The 25502-nt window shown below is 34.9% G+C and overlaps 1 protein-coding gene across 2 annotated transcripts in view; it reads left to right on the top strand.

Moving 5' to 3' along the window:
* Window positions 1-25502, top strand: part of LOC111059816 — a 380452-nt gene that overhangs the window by 337530 nt on the left and 17420 nt on the right. For both annotated transcript variants that reach the window (XM_039435597.1, XM_039435598.1), the window contains one exon: window positions 2186-2348. In XM_039435597.1, coding sequence (XP_039291531.1) covers window positions 2186-2348 — 163 coding nt within the window. The remainder of the gene's footprint in view (window positions 1-2185; window positions 2349-25502) is intronic.

Raw genomic sequence — 25502 nt, forward strand, 5'->3', positions numbered from 1 at the left:
ACAGTTCACCGGTTGTGTGTGAGTGTGTGTACTCACAATTATAGCAGTTTGGGACTGTGTTAGTGAGTTCAACCACACTTTTTTGAAAGGCTAGTACCACAGAATTAATAATAGCAGTTTATAGGAGTTTTATAGGAGTTTTCTCTGCTAGTACGGAATTGAAGCTTTCTCGATTGAGAGTACTTTGCGGGTACTTCGTTCTAGCGTGTTTTGGACGCTATTTTCCAACCGATAATCATGAAAATGGTACCAAATTGTTCAGAAAGATTTGGACATCTCGCGCCGTACCGCCAAATTCCAATTTTCCAACTATAAAATGACTTTCAAATTCGATGAACTTGGAGAAAATTTGGCAAAGTTTGACGTTCAATGGAAAAAAATTCATAAGTGATATCAAAATTTTGCGGTTCAGCCCGAGATGTGCAAATCTTTCTGAACAATTTGGTACCATTTTCATGATTATCGGTTGGAAAATAGCGTCCGAAACACGCTAGAACGAAGTGCTTGTTTCAGCCCTTTTTCCGAATTATAACATTGCTCTTAAAAGGCCGGTAACAAAGTTGTTCCCGTTGCCTACTCAATAGTTTAGTTGTGTTTTTCCTTTTTGTCATTCCAGCCTTAACTGGAAATTGATTTTTAGTCAGGGGGGAATATTCAAGCCAGTTTCTTTCTATAGTAGTTTTAGTTCTCCTTTATCCGCTGCTTAGTGCCGAGGAAGAGATTTTGTCCTGTTATCGTTTTCATTCCCATGACTTGAGCCATCCCCTCCACTCATCAAGGCGTGTGCAGCCCGGAGCTGAGCTCAGTTGCAGAACAGATCTCATTGTCGTCAGATCATTGTTTTTCGTTTGGATAGTTGATCCATAATAAGCAACTCCTATTTGTTTCATTTGTTATTTTTTGAAAATGTCATCATGGGAAATTTGTCTAGTTACTACTTTTAATATAATCTATTCGTTTCGTGTAATTGATTCATAACTTGTGCTTGTGTTTGTATTTGTGAAATGAAAATATATTGAGAGTGAAAGCCAACGTCCTAAATCGTTCAAAATACTTTGAGTGAAATAAATATCCAGTCAGTACAAATGTTTGAGGACTAAGGACCACAAGAGCGGATCACACACCATCGCAGAATAATATCAATTTGTTTTCACCCATCTGTCTCCTTCATATTCCTTATTCCAATTAACCACCTGAAACCCTGGTTGTAACAAATCCGTATATCATTATGTCATAGTTTGGATTGGGGTAGGTGATTTTCCCTATTTGTTTTTCTGGGTCTGAATACAGGTGTGCTGAATTGGATATATGAATGTGTTTATTCATATCATACAGTTCAACCCAAAAAAAAACAGAGGCAAAAGGCCCATGGATTCGTAGAAATTTGTAACATATATATTATTTTATTTCAATCTGACAGTAGTAGAGAGACACAAAGTAAGATGATTCAGTCAAATCTGACAGTAAGATGAGATTTTTGTTTCACTTAAATCTGGCAGTAGTAGAGAGACACATAGTAAGATTATTCAGTTAAATCTGACCTTTCTCCCTTCCTCTCCTTCTTTCCATTCTTCTTCTTCTTCTCCTTTCCTCTCCTTCTTCTTCTCCTTTCAAGGTTGACTCACAATTCACTTTAATCTGTCAGCAGTGGACACATTAAAATAGAGCATGACTATCTATTTATGAAATAGAGCATGACTATCTATAAATGACTTCTTCTTCATCATCATCATCATCATCATCATCATCATCATCATCATCATCATCATCATCATCTTCTTCTTCTTTTTCTTCTTCTTCTTCTTCTTCATCTTCTTCTTCTGTGAGGAGGTGTAGAAGAGGTTGACGGTGCGGAAGGAGCGGGGTAGGTGTGGGGAATATACCATCAGTGCGTGAGGAAGGGGGAGGGGGGGAAATCTCGAGAAAAAAAGGGGTTTGTTTCACACTACTCACCTATTCTTCTTCTTCTTGTTCTCCACCTCCTTCTTCTTTTTCTTCTCCTTCTCCTCCTCCTCCACCTTCTCCTCCTCCTTCTTCTTCTCCTTCTTCTTCTTCTTCTTCTTCTTCTTCTTCTTCTTCTTCTTCTTCTTCTTCTTCTTCTTCTTTTTCTTCTTATTCTTCTTCTTCTTCTTCAATAATTCAATCATTCAATGGATTGAAGTGCTGCATTATCTATTGATTGCAGGATATATTCCTTCTGATTGCGACTAAATTCAATCTTTTGAATGAAATGCATGCGCAATTCGCAGTTGCCTTCATGCACGATGGAGTCGGTTATGACAAAAACGACAATACTTTCCATGAAACTGTTCTTATCAACACCAGGAATAATAAATATTCGAATTATAGTAAGTATCTTATTACCTATATTACCTTATAAAATATGATTAAATTATTATTAAACAAGAATCCTAATTGAATGCTGTAAATCACCTCAAAGACTTCTGCTACTGCAGATATTGACAACAGGGTGAACAGCTAGATGGAAATTTGATGAGAGCTACTATCTATAAATCATGGAGATCGGGTGGTAATCAAAACCGGTACCTCCTACTTGCCAGTCAGGAATGCTTACCCTTACAACCATAAGTGATCCGTGGTCTAGTGGATAGACTGCTTGCGTAGCAGCATAGAGATCCCGGGTTTCAACCCTCTCATAACCAAAAGTTTTTTTAACCAGATCACTTCCATGTTATCGGATGGAACCCTTAAACTGTTAGTCCCGGCTGAAGTATGACAGTCATAGGTCCCATTCAATAATAATAATGAATTATATTTCCATTAATATTCAAATAAGCAATCTAATCAAAGAAATGTACACAAAATATTCAAAAATACAATATAATGAAATTCACTATAGATATAAATGAATTGATTTTTTCGGAAATTAACCTACTGAATTATGGGAAACACATGTTCTAAAGCAAGGCCCTGTTTCATGAAAACTTAGAAGTCCTGTAATACAGGAACAGCTGATTTTATCGGCTATATTGAGCATGTAATTGGAATGGTGATTCTCCTGTATTACGTGACTTATAAGTTTTATGAAACAGGCCCAGGTGTAGTTGTAATACATTAAATTAAGAGTGTGGGTGCAAATACATTGGGTGAGTAAGCTCACAAATATTGTTCGAAATTATGTATTCTATATTATGTCTTCCAGTTGTTGTGATCCAGCTTTTAACAGCACATTTTAATTTCTATTATCTTGTTTGTGTACAGGAAGTAAATTATTGTGGAGTTTTGGTGCTAGGTGGTTGAAGTGTCGTTGGTATGTTGCCTTCCCAGCCACGTTCGTGATGAGAAGGCTTCTATCTCTTGTGTTGTGATAGTGGTTTCTGTGTTGGGAGCTTTCTGGGTTTTTGGGTAGTCTGCAAATAATTTCTAGGGAGTAGTAGAGTTGTCTTGCGTCCATCACACCAAACTCATTGTAGAGCTGGTCTGACTTCAGCTTGATTATTTAAATTATTAGTTTTTCCACTTTTATAAGGGGCTTGAATTGATGGCTTAAATTATATATTAAGGCAGTGGTACCTTCCCGCAAGGGACTCTCCACCAACAAAAGCCATACGAATTCACTTTCACCCTTAAAATAAAAAGGTATTTTCTTCTGCTTCTCCTTCTTCTTCTCCTTATATAATTATTTTGTTTTTATTATTATTCATGCTTTTGCGGATTATACAAATAGGAGGGGCATTTACATGCAACACTTTTATAATAATAATTACTTTTTTTATATAATGTGGAACTTGACTCCTCCAATCAAACCTTCTTTAGAAAGTTTTGGAGAATTTATATTTCGTCTGGTTTATAATTTTTGAAATTTTCCACTGAAAAGGAATTTTTCTTATCTTCTGTCATTCTTCCTTTTTTTTATTATCCTTCATTTTTTCAGTTTGTAAGATTTCTTTTCATAAGTGTATTTTCCATTTTTGTTTGTTATATTTTCTATAATAAACTCCCTTCTTCTGGGGGTACCAGGACGAACCAGGACGAAGGAAAAAGTAAAGAAAAATGATAATTTTCATTATTATTATTATTATTATTATTATTATTATAATTGTTGTTAATATTCTAATAGGTTAGTTTGCACATAGTAGACAATAGTAAACTGCACTGTACAATGGGAAATGGAAAAGAAAAAACTATGGATGAATGAATAAATAAGAATGATTTCAATATTGTAAACGAAAAAGTGCTTTAGAAGCAGTTGAAAATGATTAAGAGAGTGTATATTACAGTTTGTAGTATTGGAAATGTTTTTTTGGAGGATAGGTTATGTTTTTGTATTCTATGACTGTGTGTGTGTTGTAATATTGTTTATGTGCATGTTGGTTCAGCTAGTCAGCTGTTCACAGCCACCTAAATGCAAGAGACAATAATGTCTGCAAGGTTGTTCACCGATTTAGTAGAATATAGAGTGACTAATGTTGTGATTCAAGTGGTAGAAATTAGAACTTTAATATCAAATCCCAGATAGAAACTATAATAGACTTCCAATTTAGTTTATTGAACACTTTACAAAAATTTTCATTTGTAGTATTATTATAGAATGCATAACTATTATGATGTAGTATGAAATTTGAATACTCCTCAATTAGCTCTAAGCTAGAGGAGCAACAAAACACTGTATGTAACTTATATGATACTATGTAACTTTAAATGAAATAAATTGAAATTATTATTATTATTATATTATTATTATTATTATTATTATTGAAAGATTTCTTTATAAGAATAGCTGAATAGGATAAAACATCTTTTTCCAAGTGATTTTATTATGTGTTAGTGGGTTAAAATTTAGTCAGGTTAGTAAGTAGTCATGTTATAAATATGTAAAGTTAGTAGCATACTAAAGTTAGTGAACAGAGAAGAAAAGGAACATAAAAATAAAAATTCCAATAGGCTAGATTGATTTTAATATGGAAAATAGAAAGAAAGTATTGTATGTAAAATGTAATATGCTGATAGGTTTAAGATTATAAAAAAAATATTGTAATGAATTATTACTGATGTTTATAAATTTTGAAGGTTATTTGATTGTGCTTCTGTGTTGTGTTCGATTGTGTAGTCTCTAGTCTGACGGCTACGGCCATCTGAATTTCGTTACTTGTGCATGAACAGTCAAAGAATTAAAGAGCGACTCAAGTGGTGAAAATCGGAACTTACTGTATGTCAAACTCTCAAGAATTTCCTCATTGTAGAATAAATACAGTAATGATTGAATGTGAATATATTATTATTATGTAAATGATTTTGACACTCCTCAATTAGCTATAAGCTAGAGGAGTAACTAAAAGCACTGAGTGTATTATGATTGTAATGTAATTTGAAGAAATGAATAAATTGAAATTGAAATTATTATTATAATTATTATTATTATTATTATTATTATTATTATTATTATTGTTATTATTATTATTATTATTATTATTATTATTATTATTATTATTATTATATTATTATTATATTATTATTATATTATTATTATTATTATTATTATTATTATTATTATTATTATTATTTATTATTATTATTTCATTCATCACATGACAAGTGAGTATTTATTGCAGTCAAAGTCGGCCTTTGGCAAGACTTTGGTGCATTAGTAAACTGAAATGTTCGAAAATGATCTCACAATGGATGCTGTGCTGAGAACAACTGCTTTTTCCATGGCATATTTTGCACTTTTCGATATTCCCATCTGACAAAGATTTGCTGACACTTTTCTAGTTACAACTCCAACCGTGGAGATAATGACAGGAACAATTGTGACCTTTTCTTGCATCCAGACATCCTTAATCTCAGCAACCAAGGGAAGGTACTTGGAGACCTTTTGATTATAATACTGGTCCAAGTTGTGGCAGCATGGTATGCCAACATCTATTAGTGCTGTTCCCTTGATTACCTTATCCATGAGGATGAAATCTGGCCTATTATGAGCAACTGTCAGCACCGACCGATCCCAATAATGACAATAATTATTATTAATCCCAATAATTGTCATTATTATTATTATTTCTATTATTATTATTATTACTATTATTATTATTATAATTATTATTATTATTATTATTATTTATGTCCCTGTTTGAGGTTTTGCTTGACCACCCTTTCCCTGGGCTCCGACCCCCAAGGAAGAGTGACAAGCGATTTTTCCAGAGTGACTGCTCCACATGTCCATGTGGTAAACAATCATACTGGGTCCGTTACCATTAAATCGTTTGCTCTGAGTAGACGTAATGAACCAAGAATGACAGCCTTCTGCATCTGACCTGCAAGCACAGCAGCAGGTCTCTCACAGGCTGGAATCGTTCTAAGACTGGCCAAAAATGAAGGTCTCATGCCTCCCAGTGCACCTACAATCAACACCACCATTCTCACAGAGTAGCCTGGGTTTAGCCTGCGCAGCTCCATTAGTAGGTCATGATATTTCATCTGTTTTTCCTCCTCTTTGGTGACAATGTTACCCTCAGCTGGTGCTGAAAACTCAATGACATACATTGTCTTCGAAGTGATGTCAAGGAGGACAACAACAGGCTTTGTGGCTCTTAAAAGCCTGGTGGTAGAGAATGAGTAATTCCAATAAATTCGGCACCTCTCATTCCCCAAAACAGATTCAATCTTCCCTGGGGCATAAGGCAGCACTGGTGTTTTGTCGATACCATATGAGTGTCTAAGATGGTAATAGAGCACTCACAGAGCAGCATTATGTCGATGGATGTAGCCTGCAGTTGCATGCACACAACAAGAAGACAGGATGTGCATGATCGTCTCTGGTGCTCTATGACACACCCTGCAACTGATATCAGGAACATCCATGTGCATTACTCTGCTGCGGTATGACAATGTGTTGATGACACCATCTTGACATGCCAGTATGGAACCCTCAGTCTCAGATTTCAGGGCTGCTGACTTCAGAAAAACAAAAGTCAGTGGCTTGGACAAGCCTTGCTCCTCAACATGCCTGTAGAAAACACCATGCAAGGACTTGTCATTATTATTATTATTATTATTATCATTTATTATTCACGCTTTTGTGGATTATACAGATAAGAGGGGCATTTACATGCAACCTCCAATTCTTCTCTATTATTCAGATTGTTCATCAGCCTACAATTCAACTACCAGGTACATTGCAGTGTTTGATGAACTATACATGCCATATCTAGAAGAACTGATCTTTGCATCTCTTCCACTAAATTGTCTGGAAAGTCAATCATTTTGCAACATTCCACTGTTGTTTTTTATATCAGCCCACCACCAGTTATAATAATTGGCGATATTTTTACCTTGTGCAAGCCATACATATCTTTGAGTTCGAATACAAGTTCCTGATATTTTCTGAGTTTTTCTCCATGGGTCTTTTGAGCATTCTCATCAGCTGGCACAGCAACATCAATTATGATAGCCTCCTTCCTCAACATGTCCATCAGGAGGATATCAGTCTTGTTATGTAGGACCTGCCTATCAGTGATCATCTGATCATCCTAATAGATCTTGACATGGTTTTTCTCAGCAAATGCAGGTGGCATATATAGATAGTATGGTAAATTTTCATTTATCATAACATTCTTCAGTTGCAATTCTGAATATACTATTCTTGCAACATTATTGTGCCGCCTCAAGTACTCTCTGGGGGCCAATATTGAGTACCCTGAGGTGATATGCTGAATACTTTCTACAGCAGCAGCACACAACCTGCTGCTCAGATCACCCATGATGTGTCTTCTATAGGCATTAGTGGCTATCACCAGGTCCTGTATGGCAAGCACAAAGCCTTCTGTCTCTGGGAACAAGTTCCTAACTGTGAGCCACCTGGTTGACAGCTCCTTATCTGTTTGGTCCGAGTAGAGGAGACCATAGTAGCGCCCATGCAGCTCCTTCTGCTGCCAATCTGCCTTCAAGGACTGAATAGTGGTGGCCTTGCGTCCACTGGGGTTTCTCAGATCAAGATCAAGTGCAGTGTGACCATTGTCTAAGTGGCACATGCCCATCAAGATGTTGGAATTAGCATTCTTGAAGTAGGTCCTCAACCTTTTCTCCTGATTTGCACATAGATCCTATTTATTCAGCAGACCGTGACCACCAAATCTTCGAGGCAAGTACAGTCGGCTCATTGATGCTCTTGGGTGATGAATTTGATTCTTGGTCATCATTGCTTGGACAAGCTGGTCCATCTGATCAAGGCGAGTAACTGACCACTACAAAAACCAAAACTGTAGGTCAAGGCTGGAATAACCCATGGATTGATTGCCTTTATACGGTGCTTTGAAGTCAAATTTGCCTTCAGTACTTCACTCAGCCTCCTCCTGAATTCACTTTCCAACTTTCCAAACACTTCCACCCTAGAGATTCTGAAATGCTGCTGGAAACCTAAATATTTGTAAGTTTGGCCTTTTGAAGATGAAGGTCATACATATCAATGATTATTTCCCTATGCTGGCTACCTGCCAGCTACGCTACCGCTCATGCAGGCAGTATATTATGCAGGCGTAATAATACGTTCTGTGTTACTTTGAATGAATAAAATACTGTATCCAATTCGAAAACATGATCTATTGAATCATCTTCAACCACAAATGAATAAAGTACAAGCACAGTTTTCACGAGACAAAAAATTCAAAGTATAGTATCACTATCTGTAATAGTGATACTATGGGGAATTCTTGAATAATCAACAGTCAAGTGCATGGCATTTCTGCTGCTATTCTGGACAGAATGCAATGTTAAACACTTTGAATGCAAAGTAAATTCAAGTGATTCAAAGATAGTATCACTATCTGTAATAGTGATACTATGGGGAATTCTTGAATAATAAACAGTCAAGTGCATGGCATTTCTGCTGTTATTCTGGACAGAATGCAATGTTAAACACTTTGAATGCAAAGTAAATTCAAGTAATTCAAAGATAGTATCACTATCTGTAATAGTGATACTATGGGGAATTCTTGAATAATCAACAGTCAAGTGCATGGCATTTCTGCTGTTATTCTGGACAGAATGCAATGTTAAACATATATAGAATCATTTCTGATATTCAATGAATTTTGTACAAGCACAGTTTTCACGAAAAAAATACAAAGTTTAATACCAGTTATAGGTATCCTCTTGGGAATTCTTGAATAATCAACCACAAAAGTCAAGTGCATGGCATTTCTTCTGTTATTATGGACTGAATGCGATGATAACATATACAGAATCATTCCTGATCACGAATGAGTCTCGTACAAGCACAGGTTTCTCGAAAAAAATATCAAAAATCAATATTTGTAATGATGATACTATGGGGAATTCTTGAGATATCAACCACAAAAGTCAAGTGCATGGGATTTATTCTGATATTCTAGACTGAATGCAATTTTGAACATATATAGAATCATTCTTGAACACGAATGAATTTTGTACAAGCACAGTTTTCACGAAAAAAATTCCAAAGTTCAATACCAGTTATCCTCTTGGGAATTCTTGAATAATCAACCACAAAAGTCAAGTGAATGACATTTTTTCTGTTATTCTGGACTGAATGCAATGTTGAACATATATAGAATCATTCCTGATCAGGAATGAATTATGTACAAACACAGTTTTCACGAAAAAAGTATCAAAGTTCAATACCGGTTTATAAGTACCCTCTTGGGGATTCTTGAGCAATCAACCACAAAAGTACAGTGCATGACATTTGTTCTAATATTTCAGACTGAATGCAATGTTTTCTATGAAAACGATCATTCTTGAACATGAATAAATATTGTAGCACAGTTTTCACGGAAAAAATTCCAAAGTTTAATACCAGTTATAAGTATCCTCTTGGGAATTCTTGAATAATCAACCACAAAAGTCAAGTGGCATTTCTTCTGTTATTCTGGACTGAATGCAATGTTGAACATATATAGAATCATTCCTGATCACAAATGAATTTTGTACAAACACAGTTTTCACGAAAAAAGTATCAAAGTTCAATACCAGTTTATAGGTACCCTCTTGGGAATTCTTGAGAAATCAACCACATAAGTCAAGTGCATTGGATTTCTTCTGATATTCTAGACTGAATGCAATGTTCCCTATATAATGGATCAATCTTGAACACAAATAAATTTTGTACAAGCACAGTTTTCACGAGAAAAATTCCAAAGTTTAATACCAGTTATAAGTATCCTCTTGGGAATTCTTGAATAATCAACCACAAAAGTCAAGTGCAAGGCATTTCTTCTGTTATTATGGACTGAATGCGATGACAAACATATACAGAATTATTCCTGACCACGAATAAATTTCGTGCAAGCACAGTTTTCACGAAAAAAAAATATCAAAAATCAATATTTGTGATAATGATACCATGAGGAATTCTTGAGATATCAACCACAAAAATCAAGTGCATTGGATTTCTTCTGATATTCTAGACTGAATGCAATGTCAAACATATATAGAATCATTCTTGAACACAAATAAATTTTGTAGAAGTACAGTTTCCACGAAAAAAATTGCAAAGTTCATTATTAGTAATAGTGAAACTATAGGGAATTCTTGAAGAATCAACCACAAAAGACAAGTGCATCGCATTTCTTCTGTTATTATGGACTGAATACAATGTTAGACATATATAGAATCATTCCTCATCTTGAATGAATTTTGTACAAGCACAGTTTTCACGAAGGAAAATTCCAAAGTTTAATACCAGTTATGAGTATCCTCTTGGGAATTCTTGAATAATCTACCACAAAAGGCAAGTGCATGGCATTTCTTCTTCCATTCTGAACTAAATGCAATGGTGAACATATATAGAATCATTCTTGATCACGAATGAATTTTGTACATGCACAGTTTTCACGAAAAAAAATATCAAGTTCAATATTTGTAATAGTGGTACTATGGGGAATGCTTGAAAAATCAATCACAAAAGTCAAGTGCAAGGCATTTCTCCTTCTATTATGGACTTAATGCAATGAGAAACATATACCTAATCATTCCTGATCACGAATTAATTTTGTACAAGCACAGTTTTCACGAAAAAATTCCAAAGTTGAATACCAGTTATAGTGATACTATCGAGAATTCTTGAAAAATAAACCACAAAAGTCAAGTGCATTGCATTTCATTTGTTATTCTGAAGTAAATGCAATGTTGAACATATATAGAATCATTCCTGATCACAAATGAATTTTATACAAGCACAGTTCTCACGAAAAAAAAATTCCAAAGTTTAATAGGCCTACCAGTTATAGTTAACCTCTTGGGAATTCTCGAATAATCAACAGTCAAGTGCATGGCATTTCTCCTGTTATTCTGAACTGAATGCAATGTTGAACATATATAGAATCATTGCTGATCACGAATGAATTTTGTACAAGCACAATTTCCACGAGAAAAAAACCAAAATTTAATACCAGTAATAGGTATCCTCTTGAGAGTTCTTGAATAATCAACCACAAAAGTCAAGTGCATGGCATTTCTTCTGTTATTATTCACTGAATGCGATGGTAAACATAAACAGAATCAATCCTGATCACGAATGAATTTTGTACAAGCACATTCTCCACGAAAAAATATTTCAAAGTTCAATATAAGTAATAATGCTCCATATACAGCATATTGGCATATAGCATATATGGAGCATAGCATATTGGCATATGCATATACTCCATATAGCATATATGGAGTGCATCTAACAGGTGATTCTCATAGAACATAATCTCACGAACTTGTGTCATTGTGCGAAATATCAATGTTAGGATAATGTAGTTGGTGATGATGATTCTAGCTGAAAATTAGGTGTTTTTCACAATACAAGGAGCATTATTGTCAGGTGTACCTGGAAATCTATATGAGATAGAGTGCTCTACTACCTGATCTCAGATTGTAGAGTACAAAAATACGCCCAGAGTGATTCTGAATTATACATCTAAATGGTGACAATCGGAAGATAATATTGTTGATCAAAAACTAAACTTCATCAAAATATTGATTTTTTCTTCAAATTTCACTCATTTTTGGAATATCATAACTCATTACTCATTGTATATAGAGAGTTCTGATTGATCTCATTTTATAATCTAAAAAAAAGGCTAGACAAATTTTTCCGTCCGATTACGAGATTTGGCAGAAATAGCTGAAAACTGGAAAATGAGCCAAAAATACGAGGTTGTTGGGCCACTCTGTATCTAGCACTAGGAAATTTTGCATGAAGAAATTGGTTCTGGACTTCTCTCATGTACCCAAATAATATATTAAAAAATCAGAACTACAATATAAATTGCATGCACCAATGTATATAGTGACTGGACTAATAAACTTTGCAAGAATTCCATGTTGCACCAAGAGCTGCAGAGTAGCCTATGGACTGTCTAATAGTTGGCAATTATAACTTTGATGGAACTGTACAAACCATGTAAATTGAAATCCCCGAGTAGAATTCCAAGTGTGAAATGACGTTACGAAACATAACAGGATGGTTGCACAAGGGTTGGAAATATGCTAAATACACCTGCCAAAAGGTCTTGCAGTTTTATTTTTCTCCCTTGACCGTGTCACCATTTGGATAGGTTTTACCCGAAAATGTTCTTCGTGAAAACTGTGCTTCAACAAAATTCATTCATCAGGAATGATTCTATATAAGTTTAGAATTGCATTCAGTCCATAATAACAAAAGAAATGCCATGCACTTGACTTTTGTGGTTGATTCAGTTGTTGCTATCAGAAAGCCGAGGCGAAAGGTTGTTTTGGTCTAGTGTCGAGAGTGATTGCCAGTGCGCGATAACGGTCGTCTGTGAGATACTGTGAAATACTGTCAATTGCTGTAGTTTTGTACTCGGAATGCAAAAATGTGAGTGTTCATGTGATAAATTCTATGATCTGGAGAACTTGCTCAAGTGTTCGTCTTGTGAGCTAGTCTACCACTTTGCACTTTGCGTGCGTTAAATTGAAGGAGGTGAACTTCAAGAAACTGTCCAAGGAGTCTTTGAAACGTTGGAAGTGTCTAAATTGTAAATTTACTAAAACAAAAATGCCCAGCAATGAATTTCCTCAAATTTCGAACGACTTCAAAAAATAATTATTGAATGAAGTGCGGCAAACTATCAGCCAGGAACTTTCGATAATAACTTCGGAGCTCAAGAAAACCAATGAAAGTGTATCGGAGCTACGTAAGTCATAGAATTCTTCTCAGCCAAGATTGACGATTCTTCTAAGACGGTAGAGGAGATGAAGAGGGATAAAAGTGCACTTGAAAAGGAAAATACGATTTTGAAATCAAATATCAGTGACTTAGAGATTCAGCTGAATGAGCTGCAACAATATTCAAGAGCTAATAATATCGAAATACAGGGTATACAATCTACTCATGTGCTAATGAGGATGTGTACAAAATAATAAAACAGACTTCAAATGTTTTGAATATAGATAATTACAATATAACTGGAATAAATGTCGCTCACCGTTTGCCATCATCAAAAGAGAAAATACCATCAATTATAGTTTCCTTCAACTCAACGAATCAATAAGAATCTACCGGACGGACCTGTTTATATTGTGGATAATCTTTCTCCAACATACCGAAAACTTCTGTCTGAGGCCAAACTGTTTTGTAAAAATCATGATTACAAGTTCGTGTGGGTATCAAACAATAAAATTCTTATCAGGAAGAACGAGCAGATTAGAGCAATCAAGATTAACAGCATTTCTCAGCTTCAAAGTCTTGCCAGGCAGTCCAAATAGGATCAATGATATATTTTACCACTTGTTATTTGGTAATATGGACAATAATGTACTGGTTTTTGACGGATTTTCTCCTATCGCGCATGCAATTACTTTTTTCACTGATATTCCTCAACTTTCTGCAGACGCAGTCGGTAGTGGACTGTTCGTAAATATGATTATGATAGATTGGTGTAATCACTTGGAAGATAAGAAGAGCACCGCTGGTCGATGCTTTTTCAGAAATTCTTTCTTTCTCAAACTGATAATTCTCATGTCCAATGCATAACTTTACACTCCACTCATCCATGACCGACTTCAAGAAGTTGACAATCACTGGATTGACCTTATACAGCTGTAGCACATGCAATAGCCAACTTTGTGAGACAGAGTCAAAGGCCTTTGCATAATCTATCCAAGCCACAGATAAGTTTCTATGTTTAGTGACAGCATGACCAGCTATGAAAGAGTCAAGAACCAACAGCTCTTTACATCCCTTTGCACCCTTCCGACACCCAAGCTGCTCTGGGACTATTATTTTATCATCATCAATGTGTTTGTCAACTTTAGAAGTGATAATCGAGGTCAGCAGCTTGTTTGTACTATTCAAGCAAGTTATAGGTCTATAATCTTTGGGCCTGAGGACACCCTCTTTCTTGGGCAACATATAAGTTATAGTTGCAAATCCCACCAGATCTTGTATCTCGAATGTAGAAGGTCGTCGAGACACTGCACAATCACGGGATAGAGACTTTCGAAATATTTGAACCAGTAATTCTGTATCCCATCTGGCCCAGGTGCTCTCTAGTCATGTGTCGTCATTGCTGCCAAAGCAACATCTTCTGGGCTAATCACACACTCTGCCATATCAGGGATGGTCATCACATTATTTTCCACTTGTTCCACCCAGTATGCATTTGTATCATGAGCAACTACTGGTCTCTCCCACATAGACTTCCAAAAACCCTCAAGATCATTTCCACTTGGGTGTTCATTGTCTCCACAGCGCCTCCATTGAGCCTCTTATAAAAACTCCGCTCATTATTGGTTAATAATTTTGTTTCATGTCTCCTGGCTTCTGCTTGTTTTTATTTGCGTCAGCGGTTTGCCAGTGCTGTCAGCTTCTGCTTCCACAAGTCCAGTTCACACTCCAGTTAGAGCCACAATTGGCTCAAAACAGGGAAAGGGAAATAGCTACAAATACTAGAGATAAAGTAGCACAAGATGGTAAGGTTTTTAGTATTTATCATCAAAATATTCAGTATCTTCGCAACAAAATTGACAGATTAGAAGTATTTCTTAAACAGGAGGATCCTGACATTGTTATTTTCACAGAGAATGGCTTAAAAATAAAGGAAATAAATCAAGTTAGGATTCCAGGTTATTCACTGAGATCAGAATTTTGTAGAATAGCTCATAGAAGTGGTGGTGTATGTATATTCACTAGCAATGCTAAACATACCCAAACTTATGAACTGGATTTTGTTGAGAGATTTTCTGTTGAGATGGATTTAGAGGTGACGGGACTAAGGTTAAAAATTGATGATCGATTTGAGGTAGCTATAGGTCACCAAATGGAGACTGGCAAAAATTTTGTGAGCTGCTCCATACACTTTTGGAAATTACAACCGCTTGTTTCACAAATGTTATAGTAGTAGGAGATTTCAATACCGATTTTGCCAGGCAGGATAAAATGACAGAGGATATTAGAGATATTATTAATATGAATAATTTAGAAATTAAGGTCCACGAATATACAAGAGTAACTCGAACTTCACAGACAATTATTGATAATATCCTCACAAATATAGAAGGTTGTAATGTCAGGTTAGGTAGCTCAGATCTATCAGATCATAACTATCAAATTTTAGATGTTAAGTTGCAGGGCCAGAATCCAAGCAGAAAAAAAACTTTTGTGAAAGAAATTCAGCAATATGAGCTAGGAAATATAAATTGTTTGAAGCAGGAACTGCTTCAAGAAAATAAGAGTAGTGTTTATAACAGTTGTAACCTAAATTACAAATATAAGCAATTCATTGATACTCTAAGATTTCACATTAGTGTATGCTGTCCAATAAAAAAAGTCAAAGTAAAAAGTAAATTAAACAAAGTAGATGAATGGATAACTGAAGATATTCTTACTCAAAGAAATATTGTTAGGGAAGCTTATGAGGAATTTAAATTAGTGAGGGATGTTCCGAGTGAAGTCAAATACAAATGTCTAAAGAAAAATTATGCAAAAGAAGTGAGGAAAGCTAAGTGTAAGAAAACAGCTGAAATATTAACAACTAGTACCAATTTTAACTCTGCTGTTTGGGAGGTAATTAATAGAAATAGGAGAGCAGCTCAAAAAGATACAGTTACTAATGTCCCTAGGATAATCGATGAACATGGAAATTATATGGATGATAGTATAGACATTTGTAACTTTTTCAATAAGTATTATCAACAGGTTGCATATAATCTCCAAAAGTCACTGAACACTAATACTTATAATACAACTACATTAAATGCTGAGCCAATTGAAAAGGTATTTAAATTTCATCCATTATCAAGAGATGAGTTGTCAAGAATAATAAAAAAATTGAATAACAAGAAAACAGTAAGATTGGATGGGGTCTCAAGCAAAATTTTAAAAGAATGTGAAAATGAATTACTGGACCCTTTATTGCATCTCCTTAATACTTCACTAGAGCAGGGTATTTTCCCTGATGATCTGAAACAAGGAAAAATTTTGCCAATTTTCAAGAGCGGTGATTCTGAAAGAGTTGAAAATTATAGACCCATTAGTATTCTAAATGTAATAAGTAAAATTTTTGAAAGAGTAGTTTTAAATAGGCTATTGATGCACCTGGAAGAAATTAATTTCATATGTGATGAACAGCATGGGTTCCAGAAAGGGAAATCTACTAAGACTGCAATAGTATCCCTTGTTGAAAGACTAATAGATATAATAGATTCAGGTGAGAAGGCAGCCGCAATATTTCTTGATTTATCCAAAGCTTTTGATTGTGTGAACCATAGAATATTATTGGAAATACTAAAAACTGTAGGTGTGAATGGTATAGAACTAAAATGGTTTGAATCATATCTCATAGGTAGAAACCAGTGTGTTGAGCTTACCAAGGTGGATGGGAATGAAATAGTAAAAATTAAATCTCAAAAACTGGAGGTCCAGGCTGGAGTACCTCAAGGCTCAATTCTGGGTCCCTTACTGTTTCTGTTGTATGTGAACCAATTACCAAAAGAGTTAAAAGATCACAGAGCTCTGTTGTTTGCTGATGACACATCGCTTATCTTTAACAATTATTCATTAGATAGTCTAAAAATAAATGCTTCTACTGGAGTACAGTCAATTGTCCAATTCTTGAAGCAAAGGCAATTAACAATAAATAGTAAGAAATGTTAATTCCTACAATTCAAAAGTAAATATAATTCAGTAGAGGATAGAGAAATAAATGTGTTTGTAGAGGAAAATGAATTAGACCAAGAAGAGAAAGTAGCATCCTTGGGAATTTTATTGGACAGGAAATTAACATGGCATCCTTACATTGAGAGGATATGTAATAAGATATCATCTGGGGTATTTGTCCTGCGGCAGCTTGCTAGGCTGAATGATAAAAAACTACTGTTAACTGCTTACCATGGACTTATACTATCTCATATTAGGTATGCTATTTTAGTATGGGGTAATTCATCTCAACAAAATATGGACAGGGTGTTTAAGATTCAAAAGAAGGCACTCAGATGTATAGAGAAAGTGAATAGGTTAGACTCTTGTAGGCCTTTATTTAAAAAGCCTGGTCTATTAACTGTGCCATCTTTGTATGTATATGAAGTTGTAATGCATGTGAAAACGAGTGGTGTGATCCAGAATTCAGATGTTCATGAGTATAATACGCAAAACAGAGCAGATTATCATATAATGGGTCACAATAGTAGGTTATTTGAACAAAAACCAGATTATATTGGTAGGAAATTTTATAACAAGCTACCTCAAATCTTGAAAAGTAATGATGATTTGAAGATTTTCAAAAAACAAATTGAAAAATATTTAGTTGATAGAGCTTTTTATAGTGTACAAGAATTCCTTTCAAACCTAAACTAGGTTGAACTACTTAGTGTTAGAATTATTATGTAATAACATGACTTGTCTTATACTCCATGACTGGAGTCTTTAGGACGTAATCTTAAAAAAAAAAAAAAAAAGTTCCTCATGGAGTTTATCTCTCTGAACAACACCGATATATTAGACAATGATCTCATCTATTTGTTGTTCCTTTCTTTTGAGGCTCTGCCAGCATTTTGCAAAAAACTTGTAACTATCCCTATGCGTTTCCTCAAGTCCTTAATTTTGCCTTCAATTCTTAATCTTCATTTTGGTTTCTGTTCTTGTTTGGGGTGGTTATGTTTTCTAGCACTTGTCAGCTTTGTTCCTAATTCCTGTGAAACTGTCAGTGCACTACAGTATATCCAATGTGTAGTCTGACTTATGTTGGCAATTTCATTGGAATGCTTTGCAAGGATTCTATCAACAGTCCTCACTACTTGGAGTGTTTTCCTGTTGTAAATTACTCTCTTCAATTTATTACGACACTCCATGGCAATCTCCTCATGTTTGAAAACATTATCAAGCAAGATAGTCTCAAACCCCTCTTCATCAAGCTCAATCACCAAGGCTGCAGGTGGTAGTATTTCATCATCATTCCTTGCACCCACAATATCAACTGCATCGCCAATATTAATATGTCCTAAATGCTCATTTGATGACATTTTGTTTTCGAAATCCTCCTCATTTTCTGCATTATCCAACAACTGTCCCACCTCCTCCTTCACACTATCAAGCTCAGCATCTGAGAGAAACTTTCTTTGCATTATCACTCTTACCTGGTCTGGTCAGATATTCATTCGTTGGGCTGAGAGTTCAGACTCTGGCATAATCTCCTGCCAACACTGCAACAACCTTTCCCTATATTGAGTGCGATCAGTTTCAGCTTTTGTAGCCAGGTGATAGGCTCGGAGGGCAGCAACATTCATTTCTCTGCTTCACATCATCCTCCTTGTTCTGAGCACTGGCTGCGGCACCCTGATCTGAGCGGGAGGAGGCTGCGCCACCTCCAAACCCTGATCAGTGGATTCTCCACTACTACTTCTATTTTCTTCAGGTGTATTGTGTTCTGTCCGATTTCTATTCCTAAAATTGTATTGCCGGGCCCTTGTGGTTTGATACATATGGGGGGTGCACACTTGCTCCACTACCCTCAATGTCAGACTGTCCATGGGGTGTCCAAAGGGGGTCAGCCTGAGGGGGTCAACCCCCTCACCCCTCGAGTTCTTCCACTACCTTGTCTCGGTTTAACTCCTATTATTATTATTATTATATTATTATTATCCCTTTTATAAGCACGCTCTTGCCGAAATATTTTCAAAGAAGAGGCACTTTAATGCAACTTTCCTTTCATCTTTATAACACTGTTAGACTATTTTATAAACTTGTGCACAATACGTGCAGTGTCGAGGAGGACAGATTTTTGCATTCTCTTCAGCACCTCGTCTACCAAGTCAATACTTCAACATATCTCCACAACCGACTTAAGTATCAGGCCATTGACTGTTATTACAATTGGAAGTACTCTCACTGTATCTAGCCCATACATTTCCTTCAGCTCAAATGATAGCTCTTGGTATTTTCTGATTTTCTCGCCTCTGGTCTTCTGAACATTCTCATCTGAAGGTACAGCGATATCAATTATATAAGCCCTCTTCTCCAGCTGATCCAATACTAGGATGTCAGGCTTGTTGTGTACTACTCATGTGTACTGCTTGTTGTGTACTTGTGTAATCATTTGGACATCCCAGTATTTCGAAAGTCTCTATCCCATGATTGTGCAGTGTCTCGACGCGAGTGTCTTCTACATTCGAGATACGAGATCCGGTGAGATTCGCAACTATAACTTATATGTTGCCCAAGAAAGAGGGTGTCCTCAGGCCCAAATATTATAGACCTATAACTTGCTTGAATAGTACAAACAAGCTGCTGACCTCGATTATCACTTCTAAAGTTGACAAACACATTGATGATGATAAAATAATAGTCCCAGAGCAGATTGGGTGTCGGAAGGGTGCAAAGGGATGTAAAGAGCTGTTGGTTCTTGACTCTTTTATAGCTGGTCATGCTGTCACTAAACAGAGAAACTTATCCGTGGCTTGGATAGATTATGCAAAGGCCTTTGACTCTGTCTCACACAGTTGGCTATTGCATGTGCTACAGCTGTATAAGGTCAATCCAGTGATTGTAACTTCTTGAAGTCGGTCATGGATGAGTGGAGTGTAAAGTTATGCATTGGACATGAGAATGATCAGTTTGAGACAGGTTCAATACAAATCAGAAGAGGAATCTTTCAAGGCTATAGCTTAAGGGCTCCGTGTACTTGTAGTCCACAAGCCCGAAAAAATTGATAATAAACTACGAATTTTGTGTCGGCAGAATATCCAAAAATTAAATTTTGTACAAGCACCGTTTTTTTTTTACACACATTTGAAGTCGCGGTGAAGGTCATTTTCCAATGGTAATTTCCCTATGCTGGAAGTGAGAACTTGTAGTGCACATGTCAGAAATATCCGAAAAAAATAGACAATAAACTACGAATTTTGTGTCATCTGAATATGCAAAAATCGAATTTTATACAAGCACCGTTTTTTTTAAACGCTCTTGAAGATGAAGGTCATACATATCTATGATTATTCCCCTATGCTGGCTACCTGCCAGCTACGCTACCGCTCATGCAGGCAGTATATTATGCAGGCGTGATAATACGTTTTGTATTACTTTGAATTAATGAAATAATACTGTATCCAAGTCGAAAACATGATCTATTGAATCATCTTCAACCACAAATGAATTAAGTACAAGCACAGTTTTCACGAAACAAAAACTTCTGAGTTCAATATTTGTAATAGTGATACTATGGGGAATTCTTGAATAATCAACAGTCAAGTGCATGGCATTTCTTCTGTTATTCTGGACAGAATGCAATGTTAAACATATATGGAATCATTTCTGATATTCAATGAATTTTGTACAAGCACAGTTTTCACGAAAAAAAATACAAAGTTTGATACCAGTTATAGGTATCCTCTTGGGAATTCTTGAATAATCAACCACAAAAGTCAAGTGCATGGCATTTCTTCTGTTATTATGGACTCAATGCAATGTTAAACATATATAGAATCATTCCTGATCACGAATGAATTTCGTACAAGCACAGTTTTCACGATAAAAGATTTCAAAGTTCAATACCAGTTATAGGTGTCCTCTTGGGAATTCTTGAATAATCAATTCAATTCTCTATTGCCAGAATTTCACAATGCAACAAATCAAGGTTAATAAATCAACACTTATTACAAGAAAATAAAATAAAATTAACCTTTGAAAACAAAAAACTAAAAATTTTCTCAGGCACCACCAGCAAAAAGAAAAGTCTTTAACCGCTGGTGGGAGTTGCAAAAAGTCCGATTTAAAATAAAAAACTAAAAACAAAATACAATTTACAATACAAAATCGAATAGATGACAAGAAAAAAATACTTATGCTTTTCCAAAGTTATTTTGGGTTTCCTTTGCAATTATTTATTTGGTCTCTATAATATATTTCTTCCGCCTTTTTTATTGATTCGTCCAATATCTTCCTATAATCTTTCAGATCCTGCTTGAGTTTTGAGATAAAAGGTTCTCTTTTTAGTTTCTTATACATTTTATCTTTTGCATTTATTTATTTTATCAGTCCCGGTATAATCCATGGATTCAAAGGTCTTTTTTGTGGGATATAGAAATCTCATTACTTGACAATTGAATGTGGTTGTTAAAAGTATTAACGAAATTATCTATATTATCAACCACACGAAATTATCGACCACATTATCTATATTTACAGATGGAATTGAATAGAGAATGCATTTATTCAAATGCTAATTAATATATAATTATTATTCAACGAAAATCCTAAATAAATGCTGAAAATCACCCCGAAGACTTCTGCTACTGCAGACATTGACAACAGGGTTAACAGCTAGATGGAAATTCAATGAGAACTACTATCCAAAAATTAGCTGCCAGCCCGGGAATCGAACACGGTACCTCCCAATTTCCAGTCAGGAATGCTTACCCTTACACCAGGAATGCTTAATTCCTGACTGGCAATTGGGCGTACTGGGTTCGATTCCCGGGCTGGCAGCTAATTTTCGGATAGTAGTACTCATCGAATTTCCATCTAGCTGTTAATCCTGTTGTCAATGTCTGCAGTAGCAGAAGTCTTCGGGGTGATTTGCAGCATTTAGTTAGGATTTTTGTTGAATAATAATTTTATCTATATTTTATTTATTCATATAAAGTTATTATTTAAAATCTGGGACCAAGTTTCTGTGCTGAGGCTCTCTCTCAGCTTGATATAATCGATTTTTCTAATTTTCCTCGCCACTATCTCTTCTCTGACAATGTTAATCTGATAGCCAATGTGAAGAGAAATCAAAAATTGATCTGGTGATATTAGTCTTCAAAACATTGGCCTTCATATCTACCACCAATCTGTCATTAGTAATTAGAAAAATGTGATCTATACAAGATGCTGTGAACTCCGTGATCCTCGTATTATTATTGATAAGGGACTTCAAACCATTTTTACTTAAAATATAGATATACTCAGGAATAAATTTGTCAAAGTGATTTAAGTTCAAGTTGATGTCACCTGCCAGACAGACATCAGTATTATTTGGAATGCTACTTATGTATTCATCCAAGCTTGCCAAGAATTCAGAAACCTGACTATTTGGTGAACGATAAACTCCCAACAATCTTAGAAACTTCCCACTCATAGTTTTAACATCGAGACAAACAGAATTACATTCATCGATATCACAATTTACCACATTAAAATTAATATTTTCCTTAACATATATACATAGGCTATTGCATTTATTCACTTCAGAGCATTTATCTATCGATTTGTATCCTGGAATATTGAAAGAAAAGAGTGCATCCTCACTAATCCATGTTTCTGTAAGTACAATTATGTCATATATAGTTTTGCTGTCTTGAAGGCAGCAATTCATCAAAATGTTTATTTAGACTACGTATGTTCATAACACATATATTATAGAAAGTTACATCTGCAATATTGCAAGAGGGTACATAGTTAAGATAGTCATCTTACGGATATCCAAAGCATTCTCAATCGAATCAACAATCGACTAGAGTTGATGCCAGAAATTAACAAGAAAAAAAGAAAATTTAACAACATCCATTACCGGTATCACTGAGGAGATGAAGCAGTACAAGGAAAAAGTGGATAAATTGGAGAGAATGAATGAGGAAAAGGATAAAAAGATAGAATCACTGGAGGAAAGGATACTTGATTTGGAAAATCATTCGATAGAGAAGAATATTGAAATTGTTGGTGTGAAGAAATTAACAAATGAGAATCTCAATAGCATATTTGATACTATCACAAAAAAGCTAAACATTCCAAGTGTATCGTCCTATGACATTGAATCAATCTACAGGCTACCAGTGAAAAATGATAAAACGAAGGACACAAACATCATAGTGAAAATGGAAAGCACATCATTCTACAAAAGAGGAAAATGGAAATCACCAACGAAGATATCCTAGGTATCAACAACAGAGAAAGGATCTACCTGGCGGAAAATCAATCAAAGGAACAAAAAACTGATCTGGGAGATAAAAAAAGATGCTATACAAGAAGGATACCAGTACACATGAGGCAGAAATGGAAGAATATTCATCAAGAGATCGACAAACGATGATAAGATACGTGTGCATTCAAAGGACAATATTCCGATACATCAAGTGTAAAAGCAGTAGTGATAAATATAAAGACAATATGAATACAGTACATACATATAAAACAAAGACAATATATCATATCCACAATGAACATTTGAAGTGTGAGAGGTAAGGATAACAGGTATTATTTTGAATCTTGATTTATTTCTTTATTATGTCATCTTCAAACTAAAAGAAGAAAATATATATAAATATCCAATAATTTGTGTGCACTGTTTTGTAGACTGACTGAATACCCAACATTGAAAAAATCAGAGAATGGACAGATAGGTAACCAGAATATTTGACAGGTTGAACTTTTAAGATGACCTGAACACATGAACTTTAATTTAAATCAAAATTTTATCACTTCACTATTAAATTATAACATGAGCAACAAAAAAATTAGGTATTCAAATCAATAACAATATATTCTAATATCAGGCACACAACTCTATGGAGAAATTAACGTTGTTTACAGAAAAATGAAATGAATTAAACTAACAGAAAAGCAACTAGTGCTCCCTTCGCAGTAGAGCTGAAACTTACTCATCAATAATGATACGGGCAGGCCTACACAGATAAGACAATTTTGAGAGTACTCCATTAACTTTGAAAATGAATTATCATACTCTCATCTTCTTTGAGACATACAAAAAGAATAAAAATAAAATAATGGATAAAACAGAGCTCACAACACGCACAAAAACCAAAATCAATCAAAGGAACAAAAAACTGATCTGGGAGATGAAAAAAGATGCTATACAAGAAGGATACCAGTACACATGGAGCAGAAATGGAAGAATATTCATCAAGAGATCGACAAACGATGATAAGATACGTGTGCATTCAAAGGACAATATACCGATACATCAAGTGTAAAAGCAGTAGTGATTAATAGAAAGACAATATGAATACAGTACATACATATAAAACAAAGACAATATATCATATCCACAATGAACATTTGAAGTGTGAGAGGTAAGGATAACAGGTATTATTTTGAATCTTGATTTATTTCTTTATTATGTCATCTTCAAACTAAAAGAAGAAAATATATATAAAAATCAAATAATTTGTGTGCACTGTTTTGTAGACTGACTGAATACCCAACATTGGAAAAATCAGAGAATGGACAGATAGGTAACTAGAATATTTGACAGGTTGAACTTTTAAGATGACCTAAACACATGAATTTTAATTTCAATCAAAATTTTATCACTTCACTATTAAATTATAACATGAACAACAAAAAAATAGGTATTCAAATCAATAACAATATATTCTAATATCAGGCACACAACTCTATGGAGAAATTAACGTTGTTTGCGTAAAAATGAAATGAATTAAACTAACAGAAAAGCAACTAGTGCTCCCTTCGCAGTGAAGCTGAAACTTCCTCATCAATAACGATACGGGCAGGCCTACACAGATAAGACAATTTTGAGAGTACTCCATTAACTTTGAAAATGAATTATCATACTCTCATCTTCTTTGAGACATACAAAAAGAATAAAAATAAAATAATGGATAAAACAGAGCTCACAACACGCACAAAAACCCAAAATCAATCAAAATTCACCCCACATTACCAGACTAATTATTAAAGCAATAAATTAAAAAAATTAAAATTATCACCATCCTACTAATTCAATTATGGAACGAAATGGAGTCATATGATATTCCAAATTATAATCATTTGAGTTACTGCAGAAAAGAAAGAGCTGGCGAAGGCATACAAATATATTATAAGAAAGAATTGAATATCGAGATAATAGATTTCAACTTTCCTGCTAGTGAGTCACTCCTATTTGAATTGTCAATGAACAAAAAAGATTATTTGATTGCAGTATTCTACAGGCCACCTTCAAAAAGTATTAACCAATTCAATGAGCAAATAGAGAATTGGCTGCAAACTGGACATGTGAATAACAAGAAGAATCTTATAATCATGGGAGATATGAGCATTG

This window comes from Nilaparvata lugens, chromosome 9 (assembly GCF_014356525.2).
Source record: "Nilaparvata lugens isolate BPH chromosome 9, ASM1435652v1, whole genome shotgun sequence".
NCBI classification, from domain to species: Eukaryota; Metazoa; Arthropoda; class Insecta; order Hemiptera; family Delphacidae; genus Nilaparvata; species Nilaparvata lugens.